The 20,077-nt window shown below is 43.2% G+C and overlaps 1 protein-coding gene and 1 long non-coding RNA gene across 2 annotated transcripts; one reads left to right on the top strand and one right to left on the bottom strand.

Moving 5' to 3' along the window:
* Positions 1-559: 559 nt before the first annotated feature.
* Positions 560-5,290, bottom strand: LOC128460046 (uncharacterized). Its single transcript, XR_008342173.1, has 3 exons — positions 4,553-5,290; positions 3,842-3,889; positions 560-3,468 (listed from the first exon to the last, which is right to left on the bottom strand). It is a non-coding gene; the product is annotated as an uncharacterized LOC128460046 (long non-coding RNA).
* On the top strand, positions 4,628-16,660 carry sec63 (SEC63 homolog, protein translocation regulator). The gene is made up of 20 exons (XM_053445058.1): positions 4,628-4,917; positions 5,943-6,042; positions 7,456-7,570; positions 7,756-7,868; positions 7,997-8,058; positions 8,221-8,279; positions 8,479-8,529; positions 8,651-8,759; positions 8,937-9,031; positions 9,151-9,283; positions 9,717-9,809; positions 10,321-10,466; positions 10,554-10,701; positions 11,103-11,185; positions 11,376-11,444; positions 11,592-11,747; positions 11,848-12,084; positions 12,202-12,402; positions 13,624-13,728; positions 14,229-16,660. Exons 1-20 carry the CDS (start codon positions 4,794-4,796, stop codon positions 14,364-14,366), a joined length of 2,337 nt encoding a protein of 778 aa, XP_053301033.1. The 5' UTR covers positions 4,628-4,793; the 3' UTR covers positions 14,367-16,660.
* The last annotated feature ends 3,417 nt before the right edge of the window (positions 16,661-20,077 follow it).

The following is a 20,077-nucleotide window of genomic DNA, read 5'->3' as shown; positions in this document are numbered from 1 at the left end:
TCTCCAGCTCAAGACTCATTTTAGCTCAAAGCCAAACCTGGAAAATCCCCTGAATTTCATCATCATCACTATCATCTGACATCAGACATCAGACATCAGACATCGTCATATTGTAATAATCTTTACTTGAATGTGTTACAAAGGCTCAGGAAACAAAGGAAATTGCCAGATTACAAAAAATCTGAATTTCATAAAAGCATGCAGTAATCTAATGTAAACTTAATACGTAAGATCATGAAAACAAGGTGAATAATTAACACAGATGGAGTTTATAGCACAGTAAAGGAATTTATGATAATTTTGCTTTTATGGTGGCCATGCATAAGATATATTGTGCTGCTATACATCAGTCATGTGATTTAGCACCTTAACTAGCATCAGGGTTGCTGATAAATGTGTTCAAAGTCACACCACATGGAAATGACAAACAACCCGTTTGGCCTCTCGGCAGCCGCATGCACTCAGGTCAGATAACAGCAACAGTGTTTCGTAACATCAGGTCAGCTGTGCCAGACCGGAAAAAGAAAAAAGAAAAAACAATGATCAACTCCCCGTATCCTCTTCTCTGCACTCTGCCAGGCAGGCAGTCATGGCTCTCCTGTCCATCCTCACGCCGGCTCTGGTTGTGGTCCTTTGCCTGGTTATAGGCTTCCTCCTGTTCAAGCCACAGGAGACCACGTGGACCTCTCCGCCACAAACCACAGCGGGGTCCAGACCTTGGGTGGACCAGGACCTACAGGATGATACAGAGATCACAGCAACGGAGGACGGTAAGAGAAGAAGCTGGGCAGGGCTGAACTTTCCTTTTCAGTCCAAAAAATACATTCAAGTTTACATATGTTCCATCAAAGTTTCACAATGATAGAAAATGTATTTTACACGACATACCTGATTTAATGTTCTGTTTTGTTGCTTTATCTTAAAACTTTGATGTCTTTTATTAAACAAATTGCCAAACATTGGTAAATATTGAACATGATTACACATTAACGTCTGAGCTCATCACACATTAACTACCCCTCTTTCTTTCTCTTTGGTTTGGCAGCAGAAACAGTTGCTTTTGTTTGGCTAACCGTCTAAAACCTTGTAATATTCAATGCACTTTCACATATGACAACGATGAAACAAGATCTTTGGGGAGCTTCATGGGCTTGATTGAATTTAAGGGGATTGTGGGATCTCAACGGAGGTATAGTGGCATTGTAGTTTAGCCCTTTGCTTTAGTTTTACTCCACTACACCTCACACTACACTTCATACTCCAACACAAACACTGCTGATGTCACTGAACACATCTTCTGCTCGCCCTTCTGGTACAGTAACTTCTCTAGTGGCCTTTTGGCCCTTTTCATGTATTTGGTCTTGGCCTGAGGGCCTGGTTGTGATGGCTGCACTCACTGTGTTCATCCTATTTGTAACGATTTTAGCATGAATAAAAATCTGACAGAGCTTTAATACGACAGTGAGAAAACTGTTTGTGGTCTCTCTCCTCCAATGTAAGTGATTTGGGGCTATACAAATTCATTTAAATTGTAGGAGGTGGAGGACCGATTGTTTTCAAGGTGGAAAACAATTTAATTATTGTGTTATTGGAGATGGCAGTTTTGCACCACTGATGCCGGAGAGAAATGTGCTGAGAGGATGTAAGGGAGCGAGGATGAGTGGGTGGGAGAGGTCACTGACGATGCAGAGGTTATGGAGTCGGAACAGGTGGAATGAAGGGCTATTCCACCAAAGATACATACAGTGAAGTGAGAGTACTCAGAGTACTGTGGTCGGATCGTATGTCAGTTTATGGCACAATTCGGGGTGGAGAATCCCTCCACCCTCCTGTTCATCCCAATCTGCTCCCAACATGGACTTCGCCCTTTGCTCTGATCATAATTTCTATAGTTGGCACAGGTAACCTCAAAACAAATGATAACTGTGGGTTGTAATGAGCTGCTGCACAGAGAAGCAATGCTTTATATCACGGAAATGTTTTATGGCAGACTGCAACCATTATTTTTGCATTCTTCAAGATGACTTTAACTCATCAAAACAAATCCAAGAAGTCTTTGCAGATGCCCTCATATTTGTTGCCTCTCTTTCACCCAAATAAATATCTGAATTATTGACCTGGTGTGCTCTTGAATGCTAAAAACCGTGGATGAAGCCAAGATGGTTACTCACTTGTTGTCAAACAGTGATGGGATGTTTGATATCAGAGCCCCCATTTGGATTTTGCTCCCTATTAGGACAGATTAGTTCTTCTTTTAAATTGCTCCTTAAACATACACATAATCCTATTTATGTATTTTATCCATTTTATTCTCTTTTCTCTGCTCATGTCTACCGTTATCTACTTGTCTGGTGGAATTTCGTCCTAGTAAAGCACTTTGTAACAGTAACCAATTTGGTACTTTTATATCAGAATCTTTTCTGACATTGTTTTAGAGGATGTCGATTTGGCGGACAGCCATGAGGAGGAGGAGCTTCCACATGTGGCCTTCTCCCTGCCGCGTTATCCCGAGGAAGCAGCTCTGAAGAGAAGCAAAGATTTCTACAATCTGATGAACCAGCGGAGGTCTGTCCGATTCATCAGCCCAGAGCCGGTCCCAAGAAAGGTCATCGACAATGTCATACGCACTGCAGGCATGTGAAAATACTGACCACTGTCAATCCGCCATTAAGTGAGTTAGTTGCTGCTATGTAATGTATTTCTAATTTGTTCTGTGTATTGGCACCTCTTTTCCCTCTGGGCAGGTACGGCCCCGAGTGGCGCACACACAGAGCCCTGGACATTCGTTGTGGTCTCAGACACAGAGATGAAGCATCAGGTCAGACTGCTGGTGGAGGAGGAGGAGGAGATGAACTACCGTCAGAGGATGGGGGACAAGTGGGTGCAAGATTTGGCCAAAATAAGGTGAACACCAACACTTGCTCCATAGTGAGCTCTGTACCAAAATTCATACCCAATGATTATTAGGACCATTGTAAAGTTGAACCTCATCTAATTTCCCCATTTCCTCTTTTCTCCTGCAGGACGAACTGGGTAAAGGAGTATTTGGATGTGGCACCATACCTGATCCTCATCTTCAAACAGACCTACGGGACTCTGCCCAACGGCAAGAAAAAGACTCACTACTACAATGAAATCAGTGTCTCCATATCCTGTGGAATCCTGCTGGCAGCACTGCAGGTAAAGGATTGAATCAAACCTCCATCTGTTGTCGCGGGCAAAATAGAACTGCCCAGCAACTGACTACATTTTGTCTCTGTCCATTTGCTCATCAGAATGTGGGTCTCGTTACCGTCACATCCACTCCCCTCAACTGCGGCCCCCGGCTCAGGCTGCTCCTCAAAAGGCCGGCCAATGAGAAGCTGCTGTTGCTGCTGCCCGTAGGTTACCCTGCATCTGATGCCACCGTGCCGGATTTGAAACGCAAGCCTCTGGAGCAAATTATAGTGCACGTATGACAGGATCAATCTGCAGAGGAAATAAAGTGAAAAAAAGCAAATTATATGTTTCTTCATCTTCTTTAAGAAGGCATGTTTGATATGACCCTCAAATGTTTTAATTCTGCTTTGAGTCTTGCAATCAAGCATTCAGTTCACAATCAAATGTTTATTTAAGAATGTGATGGATTTATTTCCTAATATTTATAATAACTGAACTACAGAGACCACTGAGAAACAACACATACATTAACATAAAATAGCCATGGGCAATTATGTAGGCAGCATACTTACCAAAAAGAGATTCTATCGCAACTTCCAATAGACAGCACCATGTTAGCACACTGATGAGCCTTCAACTTACACTGCCAGGACAAACAAGTATACAAACTGTTCAGACCTACCATGCAAAGTGGTGTACATCCCACGACTACTCCCTGCAGGTCTTCCTACTGCTCAAGAAAAATTAAAAAGAGAAAGAAACAAATGTTATAACAAGACTCAGTTCGTTCAGAGTCACAATAAAATATTTCGAAAAGCATTCAATACAATTATAAAAGGTCGTGGAAGAATCTGCAAAGAGGGGGAAACAAGGACGGTGATCAACTGGCATCCAAACACATTGGAGGGAACAACCCTCATTCAGACATTCAGCGGGACACAGCCACACAACAACTGGATGTAGAAGAATGCTCATTAGATGTCCTGCAGAAAAATAAAACCCATCTTTATCTCCACAGCAGTCGCCATCAACCGGGCATCAGACAAAGAGGCAGTAATGGCCCACACTTTTCGTTATAAAGAGGGGGAGCTCTCCAATCTGCACCTACCAGGGCAGTGCTCTAATTCCAACTGTCACCCACACATAGTAATGATTGTGTGTGTATGGCCAACACAAAGGGTGCCCACTAGACAAACTATCTATCTGTCTGTCTGTCTGTCTGTCTGTCTGTCTGTCTGTCTGTCTATTTATCTATATATCTATCTATCTATCTATCTATCTATCTATCTATCTATCTATCTATCTATCTATCTATCTATCTATCTATCTATCTATCTATCTATCTATCTGTCTCATGCACCCACATTAAGCAGCTCCGTTCTGTCTCCCTCACCGCCGCTAGGTGTCAGTAGGGCTCCCAGACGTCGTTGGGTCGGTCATAGTAGAAGAAGATGGGAGGCTTCAGTGCGCGTGCGTAAACCACGTACACCGATGATCAGACAGTCTCTGCTGGATGCTAGCTGGCTAGCAGGCTAGCTTACGGTCTGTCAAGTCGCACACATTGAGCCAGGAGGGGAAGCGCGGCGGCGGAGAAGAAGAAGCAGAAGCAGGGCGACCCCAGCGCCTGCGACGAAATGGCCGGGCAGCAGTTCCAGTACGATGACAGCGGCAACACCTTTTTCTATTTCCTGACGTCCTTCGTGGGACTCATTGTGATCCCGGCCACATACTACCTCTGGCCCCGGGATCAGAATGCTGGTAAGGCCCGATGTCTGGCTCTGTGCTAACTTAGCTAACAAACTAAATAACCTCGTAGCGTGTGTGGGCAGCGGCTTGACTCGGACTAAGTCACCGCCTGGCCGTCTGTTATCCAGGCTTAGCTTGCTAGCTGCTACATGCACAAGCAGCCACGACCAGGCGATGCAGGGACTTCACGTTAGCCAGAGTTTACAGCCCGGCACAAGTCGAGCAGTGTTGACACGGGGACTACCCATCCTTCTTTACCAATTACCAGCCCATTAGCTGTCCCCCTGTCTTCACTCGGCCACAATTAGCTGCTGCTGCTCCTCCTGCTCTGGGGGAACGTGGATGCTGACGTGCAGTTCGAGCTACATCAGCGTCCTGTGTCTTTATCGCCCTTCCCCTGGTGTAAGCTTATCTCCGTATCTGTTTGTCAACAATACAGCTAATCACACACGAGTTGTGTAACATATGCTAACAAACGTTACACGCTGCTCCACCGGGAATGGCTGTATCGCCACTGAGAGTGTGGCTAGTTCTGATAGCAAACCACGAAATGAGACTACACACAGCGTGGATATTGGGTTATCCAAGATCAAATCATGGCATTAACACAATCATCTTTCATCCATGTTGCTTTGCAGTGAATAAAATATCACTTCTGTACTTGTATCACTTCCTGAATCCAGCATACACAATCCACAATACTGCAGTCTTCTCTCTCTCCCTTGATTTCAAAGTCAAAGTGTGTACAAGACATGGACAAGATTGAAATGCCGTTTCTCTCTAATCCCTGGTGCATACAAGTAGACAGAACAGTACACAAAAACGAAACATACAAGTACGCCACACAATAAGTACTGCAAACACAGCACAGCATAGTATGCAGTCAGAAGGGACAAGGTGGATAGGATGAGAGCAGTGCAAGCTGGATTGAGAATTTCAAGCACTTCCAAATAACTATGCAATCCCCAATACTGATCATGACTGGTTAAACCATACTTATGTGTCAGTAATCCCTTTGTGTCCATCCGTCCTCACAGAACAACTGCGTCTGAAGAGCCTGAGGAGGGTCCACGGCCGCTGTCTGTGGTACCGGCTCCGGCTGATGAAGTCCCAGCAGAGCATCGTCCCAACATTAAAGTGAGTCCCATCAAATTGGGTTTGTAGTTTGTTTTAGAAATAGAATGTGATGCCGACAAAGTCAGGGAGATCGAACGCCTCGCAACACACAGTTTGTGGGGGATGAAACAACATAACAGGATTTCTTCCATAGCGCTTGGAATCATCTGAAAGCTGATCACTCTTCTTAGTTAAAGTTGGCAGCTGAACTATTTAATTGTGGAAATATGTCAACTTGTTGTCTCTAAACCAAGTACTGCTTCATGTTGATTACAAGGTACTTTCATGTTTGGCCTAAACTTGTTCTTGCGTTTTAATAAAGGGTTAGGTTCCGTCTCCTTTGTTGCCAAATGTCACGTAACCGCTGAGTCTGAGATGTGACTTGCCTGAGCTGAAATGTGTTCCTCATAACTCGTGCTTCACTTGAGTGTAGCTGGACAGAGATGTTGCAACTGCAGTGTGAAGATGGGACATAGGCTTCTCTCCTCGGTTTGTAGACAGACTCAGGTTTGCAGGAAAGGCTCATATGGAAGTTTTGTTTTGGTTCTCTTTTGGCCCAAGTTCGGTTGATGTTTTCCTGCGTAAACCTCTCAGTGATGTGAGCAGCTTGTGTAAACGCTGTGTTGCACAGTTTAACATTTATCTTAACAAGTCCCTGTTTTTCCTTAGTGTTGTTTACCCGTGCTGTGTGTGTGTGGGTTAATGCGAAGACGTGTGTTCAAGTGCTTCCCGCTCCGCTTTTCTCTCCTCGCTCATTAGATTCCTCCTCACAGAGCGTCTGTCTGAGTATCTCCTCTTTGTTCTGTCTCTGCCGTCTCATCTGTTCAGCTTCATACTTTCCACTCTCGCTCTGTCGCTTGACTAGACCTAAATCTATATTCTTAATTTGCACCTTTGCGTTTGGGACTGAAGCTGGTGGAACAGGTTTTTTCAGGGGCATGAATGACAACGATTTTCTCTAATCTCAAGATCGTTGCACGCAGTTCCTCTTCACAACTGTATCATGAAGATGGTGTTGATGATTGAAATCTATCTTGTATTTTTCTGGTTGAGCTGCTCAGACAACTCTTGAGGCTTGTGAGTGGTTGGCATGGCAACAGATGCTGCAGCGCAGGCCATAGGGTTTTGCCATTGTCATGGAAACAAGTTCAACTCCATGCATAAATACTAAACAACAATAATGTCAGGCCCGGTCCCATCTCTTCTGCTCGTATTCAGCATGTTAAGATGAGATGTGTTAAGTGTTTGAGAAACAATCGTGTTTCTAGCTGTAATATAGTGAGAGCCTGTTTACATTGTAGGTCAGATTCTGCAGAATTCTAATATAAAGTCATAATAACCTGATCTCCAGTGGGATCGTAAAAATGAGACGTGGACTGAGGATTTGTATGTTTGTGTGTAACATTTTCTCTTTGTGTGTGTTGCCATTTTCAGGAAAGCAGCCTTGTTGTTTGGGTGGGCTGTGTTTCTGCTGCTAGCCTACAAGGTGTCCAAGCTGGATAGAGAGTACCAGGAGTACAATCCTTATGAAGTCCTCAGCTTGGACCCGGTAAAGACGCACAAAACATATTCTATGCTTTAATCCACAGAACCACTGAAGTCTTTAAAGTTTATGTATTTTTATCTCCCCTGAAGATACAAGATCCATATTTGGAACAAGATATACAAAAAAAGTATTGCTGGCATTTGACTGAATCTGTAATGTGTGACTAATAGTTCTATTTCTGTCTCCAGGGTGCATCTGTGTCAGAAATCAAGAAGCAGTACCGTGTACTGTCACTCAAGTTCCACCCTGACAAAGGTGGTGATGAGGCCACATTCATGAGAATTGCCAAAGCCTACGCTGCGTGAGTGTCATTCATAACCCAGACAGCCAAACCGCATCTCCGATCAATAATGAAAGTAATCACCTTCTTCTGCCAGGCATTCGGTTTCTATTGATTACTTGTGTCTACTTGTGTTTTTCCCCTCACAGTCTGACCAATGAACAGTCGCGAAAGAACATGGAATTGTGGGGTAACCCAGATGGACCAGGAGGTGAGTTTAAAATGGTTTTAAATTCTGTTGATTAGAACGGTAACAGTTGAACATTACCAAGAAGTTCTCATGGGTTTAAGATCCGAACTTTTTTTGAACAGCACTATGTAAGCTGGGGTTTCTGCCATTTTGGTCCATCGTCTCTTATGTCTCTCTTCCCAGCTACGAGCTTTGGTATTGCCCTGCCTGCCTGGATCGTTGACTCGAAGAACTCAATGCTGGTATTTATTCATTGATTGTGTCAATCTAGTTAAGAAATTGTTTTACTTATCTTAATTTGTGTGTTTTTATATTTGATGAGCAGAGAACCAATGTGATCAATAACCCAGAGATCTTAATGTTCTCCAGGTTCCTTATTGATGCTATTCAGGTCTTATTTAAGACAAACTTTGGTCTGATGGTTTTTGTTTTCCTTTGCAGGTGCTATTGGTTTATGGACTCGCCTTTATGGTCATCCTTCCTGTCGTTGTGGTAAGTCGTCATGATTTAATGCCACTGTCTGTAGAATCGAGTTGGTCCCATTTCTTCTCATACCCTGGATGTTTCATTTTAATTTCTTCTGCCCTGCTTTCTTTCTCTCTCTATATCTCAGGGCACGTGGTGGTACCGCTCCATCCGCTACAGTGGAGACCAGATCCTCATCAACACTACCCAACTCTTCATGCATTTTATGTACAAGACGCCAAACATGAACATGAAGCGTGAGTTTAATCCTTCTCACTTTTATACCCACAAATTGGCTGCCCCAAACAATCTTGATATACAGTGTGTCCCTGTAGTTAATATTGTTTTTTGGTTGAAGACTGCTATTGCCACTGTGGTCCTTTTCAATGGGGGCCATAATAACGTATTTATTCTTGACTATACTCAACCTCCAGGGTTGGCCATGGTGTTGACGGCGGCGTTCGAGTTTGACCCTCGCAGCAATAAAGAAGCTACAATACGACCAACAGACAACATAGAAGTGCCACAGGTATTTACAGTCATCCACACAATGTGCGGTGACTTGTGTGTGGAAAAAGATAGATTGCCTAGAATTCAAAGGGAAAATTCTTTGTGTTTGGAATAAACAACCTTTCCCTTGTCTTCCAGTTGATCCGTGAATTAGGAAACATAAACGTGAAGAAGAAGGAGCCTCCGTTCTGCTATCCCTACAGTTTAAAGGCCAGGGTCCTGGTGCTCGCTCACCTGGCTCGTATGGATGTATCAGAGGAGTTGGATGAAGGTAGGACACTGAACATTTAAACACTTTGCAAATGATTGATTGGTTACATTTTATGATTTGGTACTGGATTATCAGGTATTACATTTTCAATAGACGCATTAAGAGAGAGATGCTAAACTGTTTGTTTACACTGCCATACAGGGTAATGTGCAAGTGCTGCTTTCGCAAGCTGTCTGGGAGTGTCTTGTTTTGCTGTTTTTACATGTTTAATAAAACACAATGGAGAAAGCTGATCTGTACAAGTTAACACGATAGTGAGTAATGTAGGTTCATGGAAAAAAACATTTAATCTGTCATTGTGATTGATAACACACGTCATGTGTTTGGACAGCTTTCCGGAATGATCTGCATCATAGTGTTTTTCTCTATTTTTGTAAGAAACATGACCCAGGTCAGGAACATGTTATTCAGAACACGTTTATTCTGTTTCCAGATCAGAGGTTTGTGGTGAGAAAGAGTCCGCCCCTCCTGCAAGAGATGATCAACGTCGGCTGTCAGCTCACTATGATGGCCAACAGCAGAGGAGGTATATGTTATAATATATAAATGTATTAATGTGGTCAAAAGTAGCACATTGAACTATTTAAGAAATGGTTCAGTCAGTCATTGCTCTTTATCTCGTGCTGTGTGGGAGAAATTACAAGCTTGAGGCACATTTACCAGTGTTAAATAACCATAGTCTGTGAATGTTTAAAAGCAGTAAAGCTGTGTATCTTTAAAACTAAACACTGTCAAAGTAAACAGTTTGTTGTATAAATACATATATTTTGTATTTCTGTGTCATGCCCATGCATTTGGCACATCCTTTTTTGGGGATAAGAAGACACCCCTAATTACAAACCCCCTTCTTCAGGGATTACATATTCAGAACCTGGGGGGAAAGTCAGTAAAGAAAAATCAAAAGCACTAAAATTATTATTAGTAATTTGTATCTTGTAAGCAAACGCTTCTCTTTAATGGATAAATTGATATATTGTAATGCAGTGATACGTTTTTCAAGAATGCTGACATGTGCACACCGTCATGTCTCTGTGCAGGTTTCCACGCTCCTCGGCTGGTCACCATAGAGAACTGCATGAAGCTGACCCAGATGTGCGTGCAGGGCCTGCAGGAGTCCAAGTCACCACTCCTGCAGCTGCCCCACTTTGAGGAGGAGCACCTCCGCTACTGCATCTCCAAGAAGGTACCTACCACCTGTCTGTACGTGCACACATGCACTGCGGTTGAGCGGCTTTTAAAGTAACTACATTATGTGTCCTTGACTCTTCAGTATAAAGTCCGGAGCCTTCAGGACCTGGTGAGTCTGAAGGACTCGGACAGACGCAGCATGTTGCGTTTCCTGGGGGAGGAGAAGTACGATGAGGTCATGTCTGTGCTGGGCAGCTTCCCTCACATCACCATGGATACCAAACTGCAGGGTCAGTCCTAAAATCCAAACACAGGAAAAAAAGAACAGTTTGTTTGCGATCGTTTTGACTTAAAACCCTCCCATTAGCTGTCAATGCTTTTCTTTTGTCGCCTGAGGAGAATTTACTGCGGTACAATTTTTGTTACTGTAAATGTAAATATGCTCCTGCTACTGATTAACTGCAGAGTATAGTGAAGATGGCATCAGTATGTAGCAAAAGATGTAGGACATGAATAAAACTTCAAGCTGGAGAATAAATTCTTTCTAGCAACGCTTGGGCAATAACTGAAAAAAATGAGCTAACTTGTGATGAGGTTTAAGCGAAAGCTTGAATTGAATTAACAAGCCAGATGTTAGATGTTGTCTGTGTCTATTTTAAGACATTTCAAGCTGCTTTTATTCTCTCCCCAGTCCTTGATGATGAAGACAGCAATAACATCACCGCAGGCTCTATCGTCACAGTCACTGTCACCTTAACCAGAAAACGGATGGTGGTAAGGAATGAGGGCATTAGGTTAAACACTGACATAATTGTGAGTTGTGAACAGAATTGTGAGCAGAAAGACATTTTTTTGTGCATAAAATGTACTTAGTATTTTGCATGCATGCATTTCCATGGAAGACCACTAGAGTGTGCTGTTCACTTGCATGGTTGAAATTTGAACGCTGTGTGTGCCTTCATAGGACATGTTTGAAAAAGAGCAGGATTCTACACCGTGTACAGGAGAGGAGGTTGCCACTACAGAGGAAGCAGTAAGGATAACACACATAAACACACAAACACCAACTCACACTGATTTATAAGTTTGCATTAGACTAAGCGATAAATACAAGTTTTATTTTACAGACATCTTGTGTTCACCTAACCTTCCTTTTGTGTTTGTGTCTCTGTATATAAAGCAAGCAGACGCAAGTAAAGCCAAAACCAAAGTGTGGCAGAACAAGAGTAAAGGAGCCAAGAAAACAGCCAAGTCCAAGAAGAAAAAATTAACGAAGAAGAAGCCGACTCCTGTGCCGGCCAAAACCAAACAGGCCAACGGCAACGTGGCAGGAAACGTATGTCTGCAGCGACAGCTGACTTGGAATGTCATATGAATATATAATATAAACATGCTGCCTATTTAATATATTCCTGTCGCCCGTGTTGATGTTGCAGGAAGTCGTAGCAGCAGCAGCAGTAACGGCAGCAGCAGCAGCAGTAACAGCAGCAGCAGCAGCAGCAACCACACCAGCAGCACCAGCAGCAGTAAAGGAGGAAGAGGACGAGGCATCAGACAAGGGCAGCGAATCAGACGAGGGCGAAGCCACCAAGGACTCTCCCAGTGAGCGAGACGAGGACAGCGACAAGCAAAGCGACACAGAGGTGGACGAGATAGCTGGAGACGACGAAGAGGTCAGAGAACTTAATATGGGTTCATCTGCTAGTAATGATTCAATTTACATATTTTACGTTTAATGAGTGTATAGGAAACATCGCCTGCATCCTCCACTGTCCACATCTCCCCCTCAGGAGTGGGAGGCGTTGCAGCAAAGCATCCAGCGGCGAGAGCGGGCCCTGCTCGAGACCAAGTCGAAGGTGACGCACCCCGTCTACAGCCTCTACTTCCCAGAGGAAAAGCAGGAGTGGTGGTGGCTGTACATCGCCGACCGGCGAGATCAGACCCTCGTCTCCGTGCCCTACCACGTGTGCACGCTACAAGACACAGAAGAGGTTAGCGTGTGTGTGTGTGTGATTCCTTGTGGAGACTTTTTACTGAATATACAGCTGTTCATGGAGACTATTATAAATTGAAGACCAGATTACAGTTAGGTTGAGGTTGTGTGTGTGAGTTTACTGGCAATTCTTGCAAAAACAGCAGCCCACAGGAAGTGAGTGTATGTCTGATGTTTTTTGATGAATCTTTCAGTTCATAAAATGTGCATTATATTTTCGGAGAGCCCAAGGTGACTTCTACAAATCACTTGCGTTCCTCAAAATCCTTGAGAAGCACAAAGTAAAGGTGTGTGTATGTGTTCACACCTTATTAATTTAAAGTGTGTGCTTCACCGTACCCCCTCACACACCCTGTTGCTAGGCAACCATTTGCACTTGTGTCGCTATTTCTTCAAGGGGTGTGCGAATGTGTGTGTGTGTTTTATTTTGCACAACCTGCACCTCTGCTCCTGCTGTCCTGCGGCAGCAGCACGGATCGACGTTGAGGTAAAAGCTTAATGAGGTTGCTCTGCGTGACCAGCTGTCACCGCTCTGAAGGAATGTCGGAGCCAGAGGTGACCCGCACGTGCAGAACAGTTCAACCAATTATTGTCACTTCAACAACCTCCTGTTGTCGGTGCGGTGGGAACGCTGATTCCCTGTGTGCGTGTTTGACAGACGTGTTGTCTTTCTCTGGATAGCGAGGGCAGAAGGGCCGCGTACATCCTCATGGCAGAGCTGTGGATTTGCCGCCGTTGTTCACAGCTCATTCGCACACACTGAATAATGATTAGCCTCATTGTGCTGATAATTAGATGTTTGCGGTATGTAATTGTACGACATGGTAATCACAGCTTGAGGTAATGCCGGTCTAATATTTACAGTTGGACGCCATCATCGGGTGATTGATGGTGTGTGATTACCTCCTGCACTGCAACCCGGTGCCGCTTGATGATTAGATGGACCCGTCATCAGTAACAGCAGAAATGTGTTGAGGTTGTAATGTTTAGCCGTGTTGGCGTGCCGCCCCTGGAAGTGTTTCTGGCTTTGATGAATAAAAGACATCGAAGCCTCGTTAAAGGCTGATGACACCTACTTTGTTCTCTACATGATTTTGTCAGGAACAAGTGTAACGTAGTACTTAATATGTCAAGTTATCATGTTTCCTGTTGGATGATTAGATGTTGAGTGATTCTGTGATTAGATTAAACAAAGTTGTGTGTGTGTGTTGTTTTCCAGGTGGAGCTGAAGTTCCCAGCTCCTTCCAAAACGGGGAACTACCAGTATTCAGTCATCCTCCGCTCTGATTCCTACCTGGGACTGGACCAGATCAAACCACTAAAGGTATCAGTAAAGCTGTGTGTGTGTGTGTGTGTGTGTGTGTGGTTTCATGGTGAATGCACACTAGTGGCTCCAGTAGTTTGCAAGTCCGTTTCATCAGCCAAATCATTGTAAATTGTCCTGGATGTGATTGTTTTTTTTCTGCCAAACTATCTCAACAATGGTGCTAATTCATGCCGAGGTGTTGGGAATAGGGGGAAACTGTTACATGCCAAACCAGTGAATGAATTATATTTTTTCTTGCAGTATATGATTTTAGAACCTGTTAGACATTTAGTGCAGTGCATGTGTGAACCAATCAATTTGATAACTTCTTTTATAAGATCTTTGACTGAAGAACAAAAATGTTTCTTAATATTTGGTTTTGAACATTTAACTGGTAGAAGCATGTTTTTCTTAAAATGCTGATCAAAGTGGCATAAAGTCCCCTCAGGTAGATTCTTAAAGGTTCAAGTTCTGTGGAACTGGAGCTTCAACTTTCCGTGTCCCTCGTCTTTTCTCAGCTGGAGGTTCACGAGGCCAAGGCCATGATGGACAACCACCCCCAGTGGGACATCCCCGACACGGAGGAGGAGGACGAGGAGCAGGAGGACAGCGACGGCATCGAGGAGAGTGAAGACGACGACGAGGACAACGACTGAACGGGGACACACACACATTCGCGCACACACACACGCTGAGCCTTCTCCCATGGACTGGCAACACACCCACCCCTGACACCATGAACGGCAGAGAGAGAGAGAGAGAGACAGAGAGAGCAGCGAGGAGCAGCGATGCCCTGCCTCACACACACACACACACACACACACACACACACACACACACAGATCCACTAGGGCAATTTATACACACACAGAGCCCTCCTGCTCTTCCTCGTCTATGTTACCCTTACAATGACATGGACTGTGACCATTTTCTCTTTTCTACAGAGACTCGTTCCTTCGCTATCCGTCGCTGGCGAAAGAGAAATCTGTGACTTCTTAACCAGGCCCATGTGTGCGAGTGGGTGTGCATGTGAGGCGGTGTGTGTGTGTGTATATGCTGCGCTGTTTGTAGCCTTGTATGTGTTTGTACAGGTATGAAAGGTTGACACACTGTGGACTGGAGGACCTATTAATCTGGGCTCTTTTCTCGAAGGGGGGCCAGAGGGGATGTGTAACAGCTAATTCCGTTTTTTGCAACATCGACAAGAAGAAAACAACAAAAAACACCCGACCTCATGACGTAACTCGCGCTCCAAACTTAAAAAAAAAATCACTCACGCACCGATGTTTTCCACGTCATTGATACCTTCTATTGTACACTTAGACTGCAGAAGTGTGAGCTTTAGCCCTGTTCGTCGGGGATCACGTCCAAGTCAACACTTTGGCAGGAGGCACGGTTAATTCTTTTTTTTTTCTTCTTCTTTTTATTTGGTCACACTAGCCAGCCAGTCACGTGTATGTACTTGTAACTTCTGTATGTTGAAGGGGATGGATACTGGTCTCCTGTCAGTTCTGTCCATGATCCACATCTAATAATGAATTCTAACCTGAAGTTAAATGAGGCGATAATGACAAAACTTGCAGTGTTATGATTTTTTTTGTCTCCTCCTTCTTCGTAAACTACATAAGGGTTGTGACGGATAATGATATGATATAATATATAGATACATACTCGTGGCTTTTCGGAGAAGTGACTTCCTTTCTCCTCCATCTTGTTTGCTGCACATTCCAGTGTATACTCATTGTCCAAAAAGGCCTTATGAATACAACTGAAATACCACGAGATAGACGTCTTTGGGTGCTAATGCCCCAGTGAATCTCGGGAGAGCCGAAAAAATATTTTTGTTTGTGCGTTTGCTAAATAACCGAGAGTGTTTTCCCTTTTTGTTTCAGTTTAGAATGAGTCTTCGTAGGAACCTGTAGCTCCGCAGTCTTCATGCATATCTGTGATCTCTCCACGAATACAGTTCTGTCTGGTGACAGGGGGTTAGCCGGTCGAGTGGTTCCCTGACACACACACACACACACACACACACACACACACACACACACACACACACACACACACACAACACGATCAGAAATGTGTCTCGGACAAAAACCGGTTGAACGCACGAGAAATTTCCGTGCAGCACCTTCTCTCCTGAGTCATTCAAGCAGAACAAGCTTAGTTTTGTGATTACAGCAATTTCAGGTGGAAAATTCCTCTCCACCGAATCTCCTGGTGTATTTTTTTTTTTATTTGATCATTTTGTCTCGGTTTTTTGTCTCCGTTAAACTGTAGTTATAACACATGTAACACATAGGTCTTTTTCCTTTTTTTCTGCCATTCTAACCTTTTTTCTTTTTTTTCCCCCCCATCTCTTTGCCTCATGAGTGGAGAGAAAAAAAACAAATCTGAGCTTCCTCATGCTGCTCTGTTGGCTCTCGCCGTATGTTGACAACCTGACAGTTCAGTTATCAAACGTTATATATAAAAAAAAATGTCTCATCATGATTGAATATTCAACAACATTATGGCAAGGTCACGTTAGTGTGGGAGCGATGAAGGTTTGAATAGCTGTGGGAACGCGCCCCGACAGACACACACACTCACACAAACAAACGGAACATTTCGCGCACTATACCCTCCTGTAATTATCTTCATAGCAGGTGACCGCTAACAGGTTATATTGGACTCTGAGTATTTATCGCTCTGCAATAGAATGTAGCATCAGTGATTTTACGCTGTGTGGAAAAAAAAACCCCCAACTGCAGTGAGGTTAAATACGCCACCATCTCCCCCCATGACAGACCTCGTCCGGGCGACTGGCCACCAGGCCGCCGCCGTTCGGACAAACGACCCAATGACTATCTATCTGCCACTTTTGTTTACAAAGGAACTGTCATTGTAAATGGAAAAATATATTATTTGTATTTAAAATCATTTCAAATAAAAACTTTTAAATGAAGCGGTTTTGTTGACTTTCCATACGCGCTGTGGGAAGCTGATTCAACACAGGCTTTGTTTGGGGGGGTGCGGGGTAAAAAACGTGGACCAAGGTCAAATGTCAAAGTACACGCCAAAGATGGTTTCAGACTTTTTGAAGAAGTTCTCACACTGATGTTTGTTTTAAATGCAAAATTTCTAATAAATATGGTTTTCATTACTTATTTGATGCAATTGAAACGGGAGAGACCTCATGATTGACAACCGAGATGGACACGTGATTGGTCGAGTAAATGTATTGGCCGTGGCTCCATTCCTCTAATCACTACTGGGCAGACTTCTTAAGTGTTGTGCAGATATGATGCACACCAGCAAAGCTTCCTTCTGGTGTTTTACTGTATTTGTCAACTTGCTAGGGAACTTGCACCACACATCACATATCAGTTTGGCAGAATTAGACATGATGCACCCTTCACATCTGATATTTGGAATGAAATGAATAGTGAAGGTCAAACGTGGACTGTATCTGAAGAGGTGGGGAAGTTAAGCAAAGTGTAATTTTTGCAAGTTTAGACTAAAATTCTCAAGATAACTTCAGCAAATGTCTTTCAGAGATAATACCCACTTTCTAAAATAGGGAAAATAAAATGAAAGGAGAAATGGCACACTTGTAATACAGGTAAAACACCATGTAAGCATGTACACAAGGTTGTGAGTTATAAAAGAAAAAGAAGTAGCCCCCCCCCCCCCCCCCCCCCCCCCCCTCCTCCTCCTCTACCTGCGCCCCTGAGGAAGCTCCTGCCCCTAAATTATAAAACCTCCGGACAGGAGCGTGAAGGTGAAACTGCGGCTGCTCTGCCTCCAGCACCAAGCGGCTCTGTGAGCGCCGCGGTGCCGCATCCGCAGGGGAGGAACCCGGACTGAGCTGCTCCACGCACCGGGAGCCACCGGGAGGCACCGGGCTCACGGTCCGAACGGAACCCGCCACGGAGCAACGGATCCAATCGGTAAAGACACCGGCAATGTGATTATATAACTAATCCTTGGCTGTTTATATCGATGTACTAGTCTAACCTAGAATCAGGTCATAATAATCTCACCCTAAATGATCTGTTAAATACAACAAGGTCATTTTAGACTCACTTTAAACTTGACTAGGCTGAGCTTCAGGACACTGGTCCCTTCTTATTTGAAACTGTGTTTTTAAGACTACACGAAAGCAGTGGTAGATCTAGGATTTGTATAAATCGGGTGCTGAAATTGGATGTCCAACATCAGTGCAAAATTCCTGATTGTGTAAGGTGCACTATCTCATTCCTTCACTGTTAGATCTGAAGCTTTGAGCAAAGCCACACATCAGTGAATATATTTTGAAAATATTTCCTTTTTCAAGAAGTCGTCAGCTTTTTTAGTTACTTTATTTCTATTCTTGCTGATATTTTTTTTTTTTTTTACCACATTTTGCATGTTGGGCTCAGCTCAGCTTCCCATTTAGAAGTTAACTGGTGAACCTCCTCTCTCTGATGAACCAAATCACTCGTTTCTCTCCAGAAGAACTTTATGTAGAAATCAGAAAACATCAATGATCCTGTGATATAAAGTGTTAAATGTGACTTCAGGGTGACGGTTGCAGTAAAAATACTACAATCAGTGTTGTTATGAAATACTATGACTGTGCCAATTTTTGTTTTGTTTCCAAGGCGACCGAACATGATGATCTCATAATAATCCAGCTCTGCAACGTCAGCTCCCTGACGATGTCACCATCACTTTGGTAACAACTGACCACACCGACCATGTACACACAGCCAATCAAATCTTTTGTTTTTACTGCCCCGCAGATACGAAAAAAATCTGTTTTTGTTGTCACCTCATCACATGTCAGAATATTTTTCATTGGCATTATCCTAATTTTTTTTATAACAAATATTTCTGTTTTAACCCAAGCTTGAAAATAACACAAAGCCTGTTGAAAGGGACCAAAGTCTCATGCAGACGCCATATGACTGATTTTCTTTCAAACCTCTCCAGTGATCTCTCCATATAGCTGCTTGTGGGAATAATGAACAGCATGTATGTGTGTATGGTTGTGTGTGGTTGTGTATGTGTGTGTGTGTTTTAGTTTGGTAAAGGGGAAAGATAAAGTATTTTGTTCTTTTCTAAGGGGATCCAGTGTGTGTGTGTGTGTGTGTGTGTGTGTGTGTGTGTGTGTGTGTGTGTGTGTGTGTGTGTGTGTGTGTGTGTGTGTGTGTGTGTGTGTGTGTGTGTGTGTGTGTGTGTGTGTGTGAGAGTGTGTGTGTGAGAGAGAACAGTCTGTTTCATGTGTTTTACTGTTTGATGTTTCCGATTTTTGGTAAATATGAAATATCGGGGTCGAGGGCAGACGATTTTCAGACAGTTCGCAGATGAAAGTGTTTTATTTTCTCTTCACTCCTTTCTCTTATTGACCCATTTCCTTCTTTTCTGTCCTTATATCTCTCCTTTCATTATATTTAGTCATACACACACACACACACACACAAACACACACACGCACACATAGAATGCTAATAAACAAAAAAACACTGCATCTCTTTCAAAAAGAAAATAATTAGAGTTTCCCTCCGTTCTCATTTACTCTCGCCATTTTCTGGTGTTTTCTTTTAAACCATCTCTCAACCCCCTCTTCTCCAACTGTATTACTTTCTCTCTTAAGGCCTTTTTATTTATTCCATAGCTAATCTCATTTCATCTCTCTGTCTCAATCTCTTCCTTCTTTCCTTCCCAGGATTAAAGGGGTCAGTTAGAAGTTAGAGACAGTGGCTTTTGGTCTGCTTGTGCTTTTTGAGTCGTTCTAAGTCACGCTAGTGGAAATGCTAACATTCCAACAATAACTGTCCATGAATTTGGATTAATTACCTTCGTATTTGCTGCATGGTTCACAGGAAATAAACCCTAATGACTTTGGTTTTTAGTGGTTGTCAAGACTTGCTAAACTAATGGCACTCATCTGGCTTTGCTTTAATTCATATTTGTTGATTATAATAGAAAATACTAGCACAATAAACTACGATGGTAAATATGTTGCACCTATGCATAATGGTTTGCATTCAATGGTTAGAATTCCGTCCAACTCAAAAAGTCACCATAATGACTGCAGTAACTACAATGGCTACATGTGTTCTTGTTTTTATTGATTTACACTGACATGACTATAACAATTACTACCTACCACATTACATTACTTCCTCCACCAAGGCCCAACAGTATCATTATATTCAAGTTCCCAAAATATGCGTAATATGTTTCATCTAGATCCATTAAGTACTCCCTGGGGAAATGGGGAACATGTTAATAAATAGGACTTATTTCATTAATGTTTCATTATGTTAGAAGCGGTGAAAGAATATTCTGGAACGGCACCTAAATTGAATCACTTCTTCCCTGTCATCTATCACAT

Source organism: Pleuronectes platessa, chromosome 17 (assembly GCF_947347685.1).
Source record: "Pleuronectes platessa chromosome 17, fPlePla1.1, whole genome shotgun sequence".
Taxonomy (NCBI): domain Eukaryota; kingdom Metazoa; phylum Chordata; class Actinopteri; order Pleuronectiformes; family Pleuronectidae; genus Pleuronectes; species Pleuronectes platessa.
This window is presented reverse-complemented; position numbering and strand designations above follow the sequence as displayed.